General features: G+C 40.5%; 1 protein-coding gene across 1 annotated transcript in view; it reads left to right on the forward strand.

The window, feature by feature from the left end:
* The window catches only part of LOC125893551 (protein MTSS 1-like), a 54,317-nt gene that overhangs the window by 2,307 nt on the left and 35,546 nt on the right, over positions 1 to 16,464 (forward strand). Inside the window, exons 2-3 of the mRNA XM_049584283.1 lie at positions 185 to 246; positions 5,955 to 6,028. Of these exons, the coding sequence (XP_049440240.1) occupies positions 185 to 246; positions 5,955 to 6,028 (136 nt within the window). The remainder of the gene's footprint in view (positions 1 to 184; positions 247 to 5,954; positions 6,029 to 16,464) is intronic.

The raw sequence follows: 16,464 nt of genomic DNA on the forward strand, positions 1-16,464 counted from the left end.
TATTTTTGGGGGGGGGGCCTTACAGGCATTGGCAAACCTGAGCCTTGGTTAGTTCTGCTTAACCCTGCAGGTCAGGTGAGGCATCAGTGTGGCCTTGTGTTGATCGAACTGTTACGCAACTGTGGGAACAGTGAAATCTGTGTTGATGATTGTGTCATGTGTTTGTGTCTCTTTTCCCCCACAGAGCAGCTACCCTATTTGGGAGGACTTTATCAACAAGGCTGGCAAACTGCAGTCGCAGCTCAGGTGAGACCGTGTTTATTTGCATGTACAACACGTTTGTGTGCTTCTGTGTTTTATTGATACAGGAAACTTAAATTACAGTTTTGTAGTACTTCTAATGTATAAATGCACATTAATCAGGATTCTCTTTTGCAGATTTTCTGAAGATTTTGTGCTAAATTTGCATGGACTATAGATTCACAGATGCTTAACCACAACTTTTCAGGAAAATGGCACTGTGATTGTTGCACAACATCTGAGATAACCCATGATGACCCCCTTATAAACCAAATAATCTCATTCCATAAACTGATTTTGTCTTGTATATGGGCTTTAATATTAGACGTCATTGTAAGTTTCCTTCCGAAGATGGGCCACGTGTCCTCAGACAGACAAGTAATGGCAGTTCACATAAAAGTCTAATTTCTTAACAATACTGTCCAGCGGTCATTTTGTGTCCCTCTCCCCCATCTAGTCTTCTTTAAGCCTGATTAATTTCTAATGCTGTAAATTTGCACACCTCCTGTCCAAAATTATTCCAAGTCCTCAGCTAACAATGGATGCCAATCCCAGCCACCTCTCCTAGTTGGTTTTAAGTGGCCACGTGTCAGGAGACAAACAACTCATGACAGCTGAAATAAAAGCTTATTGTCAAGCAAGCACTGTAAATATGGATGTCCTGTGGTCTAAATTATTCTTTGATTAACAATGCATGGCAGTTCTCTAGCCATTTAAGTGTCCACGTGTCCTGAGACAGACTAATAGTGACAGTTGTATAAAGGCTAGGGGACAGAACAATACTTTCCAGGGACCACTCAGTGTCTCATTCTTCCATTTTCTCAGTATTAAGGCTGATTAATGGTGATATGTTATTCAAGTGTGTCCGTCATTCAGGGGTTAAATATGTGACCCTGCCATGCTAAAGCTCAGGGGGAGTATTTGTGGCCTTGTTGCTAATGACTGGTTGTTTGGCAGTAGGGTGTCCGTGTGTCTGGGCACCTGGGGCAATGATAAAAGAACAAATCTACCAGTAATTGTACTGGTGAAAAGGTGAGTTGAACGTACTGTATAGCAGTGAGATGTTTTTCCACAGTTATAATAAGATAGTGGCATTTTGATGATGGAGATGTTTGTGAAAAGTTGCCGTCTGTCTAATATTGATATGTTACAATTTCTGATCACTGTCTCATACTACGACCTGTTCATTTTAGGGCGTCACACCACTTTTAAGAACAGTTACTTCTTCACAGGATGAGTTGGGTGTCATTCATAGAAAGACAACCATGTTTTAGTGTTTTAGGCTAACCTTTGCCCGATTGAGGTTGTCTTACGCCCTGCTCCAGGCTTGCAGTGGTTGTGGCATATGGCTGGCTGTAACGATGCCCTTGCTGCTGAAGCGCTAATAAGAGTGTGCTATCTGGGTTTGCTCGTGGTGACCTACAAATAGGCTTTTTCTGTCTGCTTTAAAGCCTGTCTCCAGCCACTAAAACTTTGACCAAACTAGCCCCTTTGACTACAGCATAACCCCCCCACCCAAGGACCTCTGTAATCTGCCTGGGGACTGGGCAACACATACACGTACACACACATATACACACAGTCAAACACAAACACACCCACCTTCCCTCCTTGGCCTGGATAAGTGACTAGCCAGCAATGGTAGCGGCATATGTCTCTGTGTGTAATGACGTCCTATGGCAGACTACTCTGTAATTTAGACCCTCTGCTCCCCTCTCACAAAGCAACTAGGAAATCAACCAATTACAGTGTTGGGCCTGTTCTGTCATTTTTTGGTCCAAATATGGTGGGTTTTTTTTCTGCCCATTCTGGTTTTAAGCAGCCATCACACACACACACACACACACACACACACACACACACACACACACACACACACGTGCACGTGCACAGAACAGCTTTGAAGAAAGAGGGCAGGGTGGAATATGGCCTAGCTGATTTCTAATCACAGCCCTCTTTTAACTTTTCAGTATTTGGTCTGTTTGGTGGGTCATGGTTGATGCAGCTGTGGCAGAGCTAGGCGTACACACAGTCCTCCGTCCCTCTGATGCTAATTTTGTGAAGAAACAGACCACCTCCATACTCGAAATTCAGCTAGTGAGCTGTATGGTTGTAAATCTTATTTGGGTTCAAGATGGAGTCTTAAAATATTTAGATGATAAATGGACAAGTAGATTAATAGATGGATGGGTTGTGGTGATGGGTATTTTAAGTAATTTCCATATTTATTAAATTTTTATCCATCACAAAAAATTGAACATACGAACAAGGTCCATAATGAACACCCAAACGAAAATGCAGGTAGGGTTAACGTTAGCCTACCTTTCTGTGCTGAACACACTAGAGAGATTAGCAATGATACACAAGCTCGATACTACATTGCAAATAAATGGTTTATTTTTGTCAAAATACTTCCAAACATCACTCTTACCCCTCGTAGCCATTCTGCCTGTAACATTAGATTGAGTGATGCCAGACTGAAAATGTCTAATGTTATCTGCGTCTGTGGAGAGCTCTCATTTGTGCTATATGGAACCGTGCACATATTCATAGATAGCAGTTACATCACTGCATCCCTTCAGGAAGAATGTAAGCTTCTAATATAGAACAGGGTCAGCTTACATTTATATTTATATATTTATTTTTGCATCTTTCACAAAGCAGAAAGGAATGTGATTACTTACGCTTTAATTGCGGAGTGGGCAGACTAACAGACAGACATACAGTACAAACATAGCCTATATATAACATCTAAAGCACACTCAAAGCACTATCTTCATAATGAGTCGTGGTATGTTTTGCCTCAAACAAGTGGAGTTAAACACAACCTCTTTCTATGATTCAGATTTATTACAGTCACATTCCAGTTTCTGTTGAACTAAGAATAGATGGGGGCAGCAGTGCTGAATGTGTCATTGTCAGAAAGAGCACCCTGCTGCTGTACTACACCAGGGTCTATGGGGAGTTTGGATAGACTTGGCCAAGGCCTTGCTGAATAGATATGTTAAAGGCGTTTGTGTTGACTCCAGGATAGGGGCGTTTGCAGATTTTAAGGCCAGTGGTAGCAGTCAGGTCATGTTTTTTTTCATACAGCCACAAATGTCTTGAGGCTTTTTGGGTAACTGTCAGAGCGAAAATTAAAACCAATTATTCTGCCTTTAGTGTATTAATTTATCTATTTAGAGGATACCTAATTTCACTGTCGATTGAGCCAGAAAATTCAGAAAAGATTTTGAATGTTTGTTATTTTTCAATGCTGCCTATTTTACAATTCTCTGTGGAATGTAAAACTATGTTTTTCCTTTATGTTGACAACTTCTTTGAGGTTGTGCTGATAGGAGTTGAAAGTGTAGTGAACTGGTTTAATAGTTTGGCATTTTCCTTGTAAAAGCATGGAACAGATTACAGCAGATAATCACTGCTTGTAATTGCAAACTACTGCACATTGTGCTTCAGTGGGCTGGGGCCTCTGATAGTAAAAGCAGGCTTCTGTTAAAACCACTTCCCACACAAACCTGTTTTGGATTAATAAATTAAACTTGACTGAACAAGACTTTGCTGCCAGTGCATGTAAAATCTAATCCACAGACCAATGTGTACATGGTATAAATTTGTGGAGACAGATATCAGTTGGAGGTTGCTCCGGTGGCAGCACTCACTGGGCTTTAAATAGAAAGGAATCTTTGTGTGCCTGTGCGTATGTTTCTTTTTCCACTTGCAGGACACACCCTTGGATCTTCTAGTCAGCTCTGCAACAACACAGCACTTATTAGCCAATAGTGTATTAAGTTTTTGGGTGATAAAGGAGGTAACTGTTCTAACACTGACTAAATGCTAAGACTTGGCTGTCCCTAGAAGAATATTTAGGCCACAGACTACGGTTTGTATCAGTGTTGTTTATCAGTCAATCAGCTGTGCTCTGTTTTCCCTTTCTGTAAAGCTTGTAGGAGGCCCCTCTGAGATGTTATCTGTAAATCCATGAAGCATCTAACAACTTTCACATCTAGAGACAGTACTGTGCAGCTAACCATTAGGAACGAAACACAACAAACCCTTAGTCTATATAGAAATCTTTTCCGTACGCAAGTCATTTTAAGAGCTCACAACGAAGTGGCTGTATGGTTAGCACTGGTCCTGGATTGGAACCCCAGGGAGCCCCAGTGTCCTTGCACACCAAATGACATGCATCAAGAGACTACTCCAAGGATTTAGCATTGCACTTGTATAACAATACTGTACACACAATGGAAAGTTTTTAAAAGGCATCAAAACTGATGCAGCAGAGCCAGAAATATTGTCTTTGCTGGCTGGCAGCTACATGGTCCGAATGCCGCCCAACTGCCGACAGTTCGGCTGGAGAGTTGGGTATGCTAGTAGCAGCTACAGCAAGCTTAGAAACATAGATGCATAATGGTGTTGGAATATCAACAATTAAAAACACCTGTGTTCCACCTGCAAGTCAAACTTAAGAGTCACCACCAACCTGTGTTAAGCTATTGTTTCGTGCAGTTGTGAAATCTGTCTTTATGGAAATTCACAAGTTGTGTCATGATGGGTTTTTGTTGACCCTTGGAACTGTTGGTCATGGAAAGTGTTTACAAATAAGGTACTCAAGGTTAGAACAAACATGCTGTTATACCTTGGAAAATTTCCGAGCAATTGTGTTTCTTTTTTTAGCATGCATGGTGACTGATAGGTTGTCTTGTCTCTGTCAAGGAGATCAGATATCACATACAATCACGTGCACACACACACACACACACACACACACACACAAGGAACGTCCTCTTCATACCTATGATCTTAATCATGGGAGGCCCTGTTGCTTCTGAATTAGGTGAGTCAGTATTTGCCGGGTAAAGCCGCCAGCTAACCCGCCAATGAGGCAATCTGTTGCCAGCTAGCAAAGCAATTGGTCAGTCAGGCAGCCAGACAGCAAGATGGTGTCTATAATGAGTAAAACAGAAAGTAATCTTACACCAAGCTTCCACTACATTTTTATGACAGATTGAATTTTGCCCTTTCTCCAGTCTGATATGTATAAGCAGTATTTTATACTGCAATAAATGTTTGGTAAACCATTCAAGATGACAGAGATGCAGGTATAAGTTGTTAACCTCCCACAGGCCAGTTTTCCATTTTAGAGCTGAACTGGGTAGATCCCACATTGATCCCTCCATTGACCTGTAAGTGCAGCAAACACAGCTCAAGAGCTGCTTTGCTGAGCCGGACAGATTCCAGCGGTCTCTAAGTAATCACATAGACATTCCTCGCCCAGCAGGGCACGTTTAGGTTTTAACTAACTCACACACTCACATTACATACAGACACTATCAAACATACTTAAATTTTCACATTATCAGGGTTGATGTAAGCTTCATTATTGTAAGTGCAGCACATGTGGATACACATGCAAAAGATGTTTTTTTTCTCTGCCTTGCAGAGCAAAATAAGTTCTGATATGTGTTTTTCTTAATCTGAATAGTTTATGTCTGCCTGCCAACACTTGAATGTAATTACTTCAGTTTATCAGCCACCTGTGTTTATGTAACCTCTGAATGATTCAAAGTGCTGCCTCTGCCATCATTATTGCTCTGGGATTTTCTCCATTTATGTGTACAGTTTTTATTTTTTTATAGTGTTTGACATCAGCAAAGTGTGATGTGTTTTTTTTTTTTTTCATACTGAACCGCTGTCTTCCTTTTTTCTCCCAGGGCGACGGTGGTCGCTGTGGCTGCTTTCCTGGATGCCTTTCAGAAAGTGGCTGACCTGGCTACCAACTCACGAGGTAAGAAGAGGCTAGAGTGTATGAACATTGGTTTTCTACACAAAATCTTTTTCCGATCGCTTCAAGGGATCTGTCATTTTCAGTCTTGATGGACACTGTGTAGCACAGTGCTGATAGGTTAACTCTGTTTAATGGTATGTGTGTCTGGGCACCTATGTGTCAGTATGTTTGTCTGTGTAGCCCTACTGTGCAAGTCAAGTCTTTCACCCCACTGTGCTGAGAAGTTCTGTGGGTTGTTTGCTTTATCGTATGGGTAGTAAATCCGTCACTATGCTGTTTGAAGCTCGGCTGCTGGCTTTGTCTTCGACCTCTGCCCCCCCCCTTTTCTCCTGCTCTGTACCCCGCCACCCCCCACATACACTCCACCTCTGCTACATCTGGACTCTCCGGTGGAGTTTACTTCAACTCTATGTGCGCATAAGAGGGAAAGAGGGAGAGTGAGAGATCTCATCCCTCTCTAGCTTTGACACCTCCAGCCCTGCTTCATACTATTAATACTATTAATAGGTACTGAGACAGACACACACATTTATCATCTCACTCACTGCAGAGAGCAAGAGAGGGGGGAGAGAGATGGGGGAGCACAGGGAGTCATCATTCTCTCTCTCCCTCTTTCTCTTTCTCTGTCTAACACACAGTATAAATGTTTGCTGCGAAGGAGTCAGATTCAGTCGGCTGAAGAGAGTTGCGTCATCTCTCATCTGCTCTATCATCACTTTCTCTCTCCATTCTCTCTACGTATTGTATCTTAGCGTAGCAGTATCGCATAACACCCTTATCGTTTTTGTGCTCTGTTGCTCAGGCTTGGCTATACACTGGAGCTCTTCAGCATAGAGGCAAGCATGGATAATGTGATATAATGCACTGTTGGCTGACATGCTGCTATCTGTAGATGCACAGATGCATAACCTGTCCACATGATAATTCTACCAGGGTAATATAATAAGTTTGACTACCTGGATTATAGATGATATTTTCCATTAAGGTTCCAGCTGTATCTTTTCGCATTCCTAAAATGTTTATATTAAACCCTATACCTCAGATTGGCGAGGCACATTATAGGGCACCATATTTCTCTCCGCCACTTATGCCTGTAAGCCTTTTATTTAGCTTATCACACTCTGTACAAGCTTATGAATTCTTTGACACCTTAATAGTTTTTTGATATGTGTATCTTTATCTTCTTATCTGTATTATTCTTTATCGTTAAATAATGGAATTTGAAATGCTTTTTCGACTGGTTCAGTGCCCATAACACCCCTCAGCTTGATTTATTATTTGCAGTAGTTCAAATGTCTGGAGAAAATACTAGTTTTACATCTAATAGATCTAACAGCAGCCCCATCACACACACACACACACACATACACACGCACGCACACACATGGGAACACACATATGCTCTGACAGCTGCTGTAATGACCAACATGTGTTGTAGAGAGAGTAACTTTACTATTAAGTAAGAATGTCAGAGTTTTTTTTTTAATTTGTTTGCTTTCTTGTTTTGGTGTATTGAGCTAATTTAGGGGCCCCCTAAACAGTTGCTCGAAGGCAGGAGAGTGAGTCTGAAAGAAAGTTTTTTCCTTATTACTAAAGTTAACTCATTTTAAAGATGCTAGCAATATAGTTTTTTCCAGTTTCTGGTAGCTCAGAGGCAAGAAAAATTGCACTGAATTTTAGGTCAGCTCCCACAACAGGCCACAATATCTGTTTGCAAAAGAAAAATCTTTTTGAGAACTTGATCTCTGGAGTATAATTTACTGAGGAGTCATTTGTCACCAAACCAAAGTGCTCTGTTGGAATCTACTGTATCTACAAAACAATTATGTACATGTAATAAACCTCCAGACATGCCCGAGGTATCCGCCTCTCCTCTGTGAAGATATCAGCTTACTGTATTGTTCGCCTACAAAGCAGAAGAGCAAGGCATACTTTCTGAAGACATCACGGCCCGCATGTGCCTCTGTGTGTGTGCTTGCTACAGTAGCTTTGATGTTTAAGATCATCTGCGTGGTTTTGTGTCTAGATCAGATAAAGGATGGACTGACTGACACACAGTTTTCTGTTTGCTCATCATGCTGAGGACACATTATACACACACAGATGATGACTTCTTTCTTTGATTCTGTCTAACTTTCTCCATCTTGTTGCTTTTTGTCTTTGTGTGTGACTCCAAGTCCTAACCTTCTTCACACAGCCATCACCATGGTGACAGCGTGGAAATCAGGTGTTTGCGGATCAAAAGTGTCTATGTGTGTGTGTTATGGGGCTAAAGTAAAAAAGGAAACAGCCCTTCTTCTCTCTACCACCACACCACACAGACAGCCTACTGTAAACATTCTTATAATAAAAATAAAGGTGCACAAACATGAAAGTAACCAAAGACTTGACCGTGCATGTGTCAAAGGTTGTTTAGTCGCTTAATCAGGAGAACAAGGCTTTGGGCCGCCTTTGTAAATGGTTGTACCGTCTTATAGTCTTGCAGATATTGGCAGTGATGGTAGCTCATAAAAATTCAAGGGCTGATCACTAAACTCAGAAGACTTTGATATGTGACAGCGGTTATGTTTATAGTGTTAAGATGAAAGTTTCTCCAGAACTCTTTTATCAGTGTTATCATTGAAGTAGCGTGATTGAAAGACACATTAACAGAAGTGAGTCTGCTCAAAAGATGAACCTTAGACTGCAATGTTGTGCTGTGTTGGCTTTTAAGAAATAAGAAATAACACTTTACTTTAAGGACTCACTCAGTTCCCAATCAAAATAAAATCTGGACATGATTAACTCCTAATTAAACATTCTCTTGCAGTTATCATATAGGTAACCCCAAGCAAGACATCTGTCTTTATACCAGTAGTGCATCTGATGTTTTCTCTTCAATCCTTGAATATATCTCTAGTCCTGAATACCAACCCAACACAGGACTTTTTCCATTTCTAACACCAGTAGTGATCTGCTCCTTACCAATACAGTTGTTAAATTGTCATCACAGGTTAAATATATGAAAGGAGCGTTCAAGCTCTTCATGATTTCATTAAATTCAGGCTATTAAGAGACTAAAATAACAGGAAAACGCCTTATTCACAGAGGCTGACCTTTTGCCAAGGTTTCTCTTTGAATTCATAAACATCTTAGCAACAACTATGGTCTATGGTCTATTCACAACTTTTTTCATATCTTCCTGGCAAAAATGATTAGTTCCAGTGTTATTAAATTAGAATGTTACTCATGCAATGTCATTATCAGTGTTGACAGGCTGTTGGGATTGTTCTTTCTCGTGCCTGCTCAGCAGCTGTGTAAGTAATATTCAGTCATTGTGTCATCTGTTGATTCAGATGAAGCTAGCTGACCATTGGAACTAATCAATTGTGCAGAATCACATAACCTCTGCGCTCTATTCTGTCAACTCTTCTTCTTGTAAAATACCTAACAGGCAACAACCAAACCACAACATTATAATCTTAACAATAATGCAAGTGGTCTTTGATTAAAATATGCCTGTTGATTTAAGGTGAAAAATTTGTGTCAGCACTATAGCTATGGTTGTTTCATACAAAACACTCGGTTGTGAAACAATCTCCCAGTGTAAACTTCAGTAAATGCTCATTGCATGAGCTAAGCACTTTGGCGTAGTAAAAATCTTCAGCTGAGTTTGGGAAACAGGCCAACAAAAGACTGTAGCTTCATATAATTATCAGCATGCTATTTGTGTTTCTGCATTTGTTTAAGTGATTTATTTGAACTGATGTATGAAAGCCAGATGTATTTATAAACATGAGCAGAGGAGAAGAATCCTGCAAACTTGCAGCGTTGGGACAGTTTTTGCAGTACATGGACCAGGTTGAGGACACCCAATCAGAGGATAGTTAGGGTTAAGAAATGAGGATTAAGATGCAAGAATTAATGCGTATTACCAAAATAAACTCACGCTGATTGCATACGCTTCTTGTTATTGTGAAGAATTGTAAAGGTAAAGTCCGGCTTACAGGTTTACAGTTGAGTGAAATAAAATAACTGGAATGCCAAGTGGAGAATGTCTGAAGAAAAGAAAGAAAGAAAGACTTAAGTTTCCAGACAAAGCCTTTTCTTTTCTTCTGTTGTGCTCTATTATTCAGAGTCTACTGGAGCTGACAGTGAACACAGACACAGCAGACTGGATCTGCTTGCTTTGGTAGAACTCACACATATAATTACGTACAGCAGTATACACGAATAAATAGAGAGCTACGCACTCATAACCATAGATTCTCACACACCTGTACACATTCAGATGTGTTCATGTACATTCACAGCCACACACACAGACAGAAGATTGGCTGAAACCACCTGTTTCACTGGGCTCTGTTGTGGTCTGTCCGGATTTGGACTTTCTCCACGCACAAAGGACTCACTTTGCTTTGTTGTCTCGGTCTGATAAAGTACATTGAAGTGTGCTCTGGCATCTCCCCACTGCCTCACGTTTCTTCTTGTTTTCCAGCTGCATTTTTGAACTTCTGCGCAAATGTGTCTCCACAGCTTTTATTCTTCATGTGTTGCCTGACAAATTATTCTTCACGCTATTCTTAGAATGTAAGGGTTTACTTTACATTTTCATACAAATTCAGTTTCCCTCAAAACGAAGCTGCCCTTTCCCTGAGGACATTTATTCATCCAGTTGTTTGTACTCTGCCTCTCTCTTTTGTATTTGCAGCTTTGTTTGCTTTAGCTGTAGGTGTGTAGTACAGAAAGCTTAGCGTTGGCTACTCCATGTATTTTCCAAATGGATCAGACATGTTTTTAGTGTGGTCTAAAACACTGGTTGTCAACAGCAAGTAGCTCAAGAAGTGCCCTGAGCATGCACTGGTTAATCATTAAGGAAAGTTTACAATAAACATTAGCTCCCAGCCTCTGAATAATGTTTGTTCTGTGAAACTGAGAAACCAGCATTTGCACAGATGTAGGACAAACCAAAATATTACCAATAAAAAAACTAAATGTAAAGCATTCTTGGAAGACTAAAATGTGAAAGATCTTGTTTAAAAAGAGAGCCTTTTTCATTATTGTGCTTAGTGTTGCATGTGTCTTATCAACAATGAAGATTTTTAAGAAATGTTTAACCCTTTTTTTAAATTTGCCCATCACGGGAGTTTGTTGAATTTTTAGACTAAACATTTTCGAAGTTGTCAGCCTTTAGCGATTGTTGTGACAGAAGATTAGACCACATTCTCAGCTGTGTTTAAATGTTATTTGTTCGCCGTCTTCACGCCAATTGTCTCACTCATTACCTGTATAACTGAATTTCCCTGAAATGTTTGTTTATTCCCGGAAGTCTCTCACACACTGTAGTGACTTTTTGCAGCCTTTACTTCTGTCACTGTCTTCGAATCACCTTTTCTTTGACCTTCTTTACCCTCTGGCCCTGTATCTTTCTCACAGTTCTATCTATTTTCTAACCTTGACCCTGTCTGCAGAGGTGAAAACATTACATAAGACTCATGCCTGTATCCACCATGTACTGTTTGCACAAACCCATCAGGGCACTCGAGTTGTGTCTGCCTTACAGCAGTGTGACAGTGCCAGCTCTAATAGGTCTAATAGTTCTATTTGATTTAAAGGTTAATGATTAAACATGTTTTGGGTCTGACCTGATAGAGGTACTCAGACATCAGGCCACATGGAACAGTGTCCAGGAGACTGACAAACAAGCTGTTATCGAGAGTGGGCTGTGAATTCGCTGAAAGGAAAAATGTGATGCTCCTGGCAAAAGGGCAGCGGATCTTTAGTTCTTTCATTCACTTAGCTTTCAATTGAAGGTGCTATCATTCAATTACAAAACTACTCTTGCTTTAGATGCATATGGCCACCCTGAATATGCTTGGTTTGAGTCTAAAATGGAAACAGCACGGTTATGCATTTACCCTCATGTTTTATGTATTCTAAGCAGAATCTGTGCATATCCATAACAATAGCTTTCATCATAGTGCACAGTGTAAAGCTTTTGTGAGGATAAAGACATGTTTTTAGCAGAGTGCACTCGCTGAACCTAGTTTATTTATCTTGGTTAAACTAATTAAGTTAAATGAGCAGAATGGCTCACATTGATTCACATCACATTGTGTCAGTAATGTCTTTACCTCATTATTACCTCTCCAAAGTGTGACTTCAGCGCTCAGCTGTTTTAAGAGAGAACCATGATGTTTCTAAGATCTAATATGTTTCCCTCCCCTGCTAGGTTTATCCATTAAATTTAAGTACAGGGAACAACTTTATGTAGAAGACAAGTGTATCACATTTATCAAGAGGACATGCAAGTTAATTTTACTGGCAAACAAACAAACCTAATATTTTGCACATTACCCAGACTGATAGCTTTGAAACACGACACAGTATTTCATGATCTTCATTTCAGCTTTTTTGGCTGTTGGCTGACACAAAGCCAGGCAGTCTGAGCCATAATTTTTCCCTCCGAAAACTTGAACTTGTCATTGGTGAAAAATTAGACAAAGCGCTATTGAATCCATGGACAGCGAAAGAGATAAAGAGAGAACAGAGGAACAGAGAAGGCAAAAGAATAATCCTTTCTCTTGTTTCATCCAGCGCCATTTCATGTAGATCCCCTCTGTCCCTCTGCTTTGCATCAAATTATACTTTCGTCATAGTTTCCTTCTGCGCATAATGGGTTGGTGTATGCATCTGTTTCTGTGTGCCCGTGTGCGCGTCTCTTTTTAGCTTGCGTGTGCACGCGTGTTTCTGTGTTCATACAGTATACCAGTGCTACCTCTTTGTGGTATTCCATTCACCAAGGGAGTGTGAGAGTGACATAGTGGGTGAGTGGTGAGATTTCTTTTCGAGTCAGCCACGCTGAAACAGCTGATGGCAACCAGGCTGCAGAGGGAGATGAGGTCATTCCATACAACAGAGCAGATGTTAAAAATAACACAGTAATGCAATTTTGACCCTTTCCAAGACTTGCATATTGTTGGAATTAAAAGCAGACAGGAATGCTGTAAGAGTATATCCTCAAAGGTTTTTAACTTTGATAAAGTTGAAGACTATTATGACCTACCAAAGGTTAGGAGACTATGGTAAGTTACTGGTATGCAGACATCCCTTCCTGGGTAGATGGCTTAGCATTCTAGCATGTTTTAGAGACATAAGTAGATGGCTTGTTTGAGGCTTCCTTTGACGCATCTTTAAACCCCAGAATCTGACCTTGAAAACCACTGTCTGAGGGAAAAACTACCAGTTGAGTCGTTCTTGCATATTGCATGCTCAAAAACACATTCATACGCACATGCAACACCAAATTTCTCACAGCACATATAGCGTAATAGTTCACAGTTGTAAAAATAACCAACCTGTGTCACATGTTGGTTAGCAGCTGTCAGGACACTATCTGTGCATGTAGTATTTGTGTGTGTGTTCATATACAGTGTGTTAGTATATCACAGTGTGTTTGTGTGGCTGTGCCTGTGTATATATTAATCTCAGTGGCTCTGTCAGCCTCTAATGTTGAGTCTGTTTGGACACGCCTGACTCTGTAGAGAAGAAATAGACACCTGCCACAGAGTTGGCATGTAGAAGCTTGTTAAATGTATTTGGACCTTAAAAGATTATTAACTTGTACGAACATGTTTTTACAGCCGATAATTACTTGAATCCTCTAGTCACCTATCCAGTTATTGGGATTGTTCTGAGGGAGGATAATTAATCGTAAACAGAGCATTACATCACATTCAGCCTACCACCACAGCTCATGTTGTTTTCATTTTATGTGCAGTTAGTTTTTTAAAAGCTTCCCTTGCATGAACAATAAACAGTATTTTTGGTTTTGCCTTGGAAATTGTGTAACACCAAAGATGGGAAAGAAATTTTGTATCATAAATGACCTGTTTTAACACATCCATAAGGCTTAAAGATCTAAGACCACTGTATGGTCAACATTAATATTTTCCTAGGCACTTTATTTTCACATTAAACTTGTTTCCCTTCACAAGTCAGGCACACATCCTGTCTGTTTGGAACAATGCTGGCCTTTGTTGCCAATATTTCAGTCCTCGTCTCATTACAACAATACTTGCTGTTATCCAGTTATACTCCTTAATTATCTCTGTGTCTGTCCTCCTTATCTGACTGCACATGTTTTTTAATTTGCGTTTAAAGACAGGAGCAGCCAACATTTGCACTTGGGCCAATGGTGAAAAACAAAACATCAACCAAGCATATATGTTGACTGGAAGTATGTCTGAGTAAGCTGCAGCCTTTATTAAACATTAATGATCTGTCTCTCAGTAGAAGTGGAGAGGCGGAGGATGGGGAGTTGTAGAATTGAGATGCTTAAGGTGTGTTTAGATACTGGGTGCAATCCTAAATCCCAGATCAAAATCTACAGTATGAAGTAAGCTAAACTTTTCTCATAATCAAAGTGTAATGATGTATAGTGGGAATAAAGTTACGGGTGTTTTGATGAAAATAATCAATCTAGTAAAATAATCCAGTGCTAATTTTACCATACTGGTATGCTGCTTGAGATGCCCTTGCCAAGTGCTCTCATTGCTCCATATTTTTCAGGCTGCTCCTAGTTATGACAAAGTAGCTGTGCTACATCTTTCTGACCTCTATACACTGCCTGGCTTCAACCCATTGTATAACCTCTTCCATTAACATCAGTGCCGCTCCTCCTTATGGAATAGCTTAGTTCCACTGAGGCCCCTGTGTGCCTACAATGAGTTCAACACCTGAAAATAACTTCCAATTTAGAGGTGTGTTTGTTCTTCATGTTGAACTATTTGCAGTTTGTTTCTTATACATTATAAAATAGGATGTCTCTGAAACAGTAAAAAGACAATTGACAAACATCACAACAGCAGATTACGTGCATGTTGTATAAATATTTGTCCATTCTGTGTTGCTGTGTTTAGCGGATATTCAGGGTAGGTGGGGCTGTAAAGCCTAGATGTCCCTAAAGATTTACCTTCCACTATTTCCAGTCATCTGGTAATGCACTTGGCGCCTCTGCTAATGCAGGTCAGAAGCTGTCACAACTGTTAACTGTTATCTATGCCTGTCACTGTTACAGGCATAGGTAACATATTCACATATTATCACGAGTCCTTTTTACACAGAGATCACACCACAGTATGGCTTCTTCATGCCACCTTTGCATTTTTACACAGAACCAAAGGATGGCAGCATCATTTACAGTCTGTTATATGGCGGCTGATCTGATCTCATCCTCTACTCGGAGGTTAAGGAGCCTCAAGACCTCATTGTTTTCCTAATTTGCAGACATGTTCGGCCGCTATTCTTCTTTTTGAGGTAGTCACTAAGTGCTAACAGCTACTTTTTAATTCTTCTGCAGTGGGTGGCATGCATAACATCTCAACAAAACGTCACACCTGTGCCACCCATTATCCTGTCCTGCTGGCTGTCCTGTTTATACAGACATTGTTTCAGTGCTGTTACTACCTCTATTTCCGGTCCAGAAGTGAGACAACTCTTTCCCTCCATTCTGCAATCGTACCTTGTTTACAGAACAACGAGGTAGTATAACAGCATTAGATACCCGTCTGCACCGGTAGTGGAAAAGGGGCTACTCTTTTTAACTTTTCAGTCTTGGTCATTGATGCTTTGAGAATGGATAATGTGGAAGTGAAAACAGTGGGATCCATGAAGTCTAAATGGGAAAGAGAAGGGTTAGTAATTTGTATAGATGACTTAAATAATGTGTGTTTGTCGGTTGTCTTGTGGGTGCTGGGATTTGAGCTTGGTGGTGCATGTGTACGTATAGGCAAGCACATGCTACACATATTCTTGTGTGTATGTGTGAGTATGTATGCCCTAGTGGTTCCTCAATGAGGCCTCTGTTCTGATCCCCTTATACTGAGTGACGCTGGGCCATATAATTACTGTGAACTAGCACTCATCCAGCCTACATTAGTCAAAGTAAAGAAGCGATCCAGTCTGAAATAAGTTGACATAATGCCCTTTTCCTTTTGAACTGCTGACAGTAATTCTTGATAATCCAGCAAGTTTTACTTGAATGCAGATGTACTTTGACTTGACATCCTCCTAGACAGAAGTGAAATTGAAATTTAGTGAAACAGACTTTATTCTAATTCATCTGTATTTTGTTCACTTTACTAAGCAGGCTTTGTGTGATAGACAGACCCCCATACAGCTTCACAAAAAAAAAAAAAATCAGGCCCCTCTCAGTTCATGGCTTGGCCTCTGTTACAGAGCAGCCTTAGATCCTGAACTAACCCACTGTCTCAATGCCCTCTCTGACAGCGCTCTGTCCTCTTTTCCAGTTTCAGTCCAAGCCCAGCCTGGCCGTGTACATTTCCTGTCTTCTGTCCAGTCCAGACCTAGATCCCATCCCCTGGACAAGCTCGTGCCTCTCAATCCACCCTCTGTTCTCCTCTGTTAGCCCTGACCTCATCCTGGGAAAACTTACA

Source organism: Epinephelus fuscoguttatus, linkage group LG8, assembly GCF_011397635.1.
Source record: "Epinephelus fuscoguttatus linkage group LG8, E.fuscoguttatus.final_Chr_v1".
NCBI lineage: Eukaryota > Metazoa > Chordata > Actinopteri > Perciformes > Serranidae > Epinephelus > Epinephelus fuscoguttatus.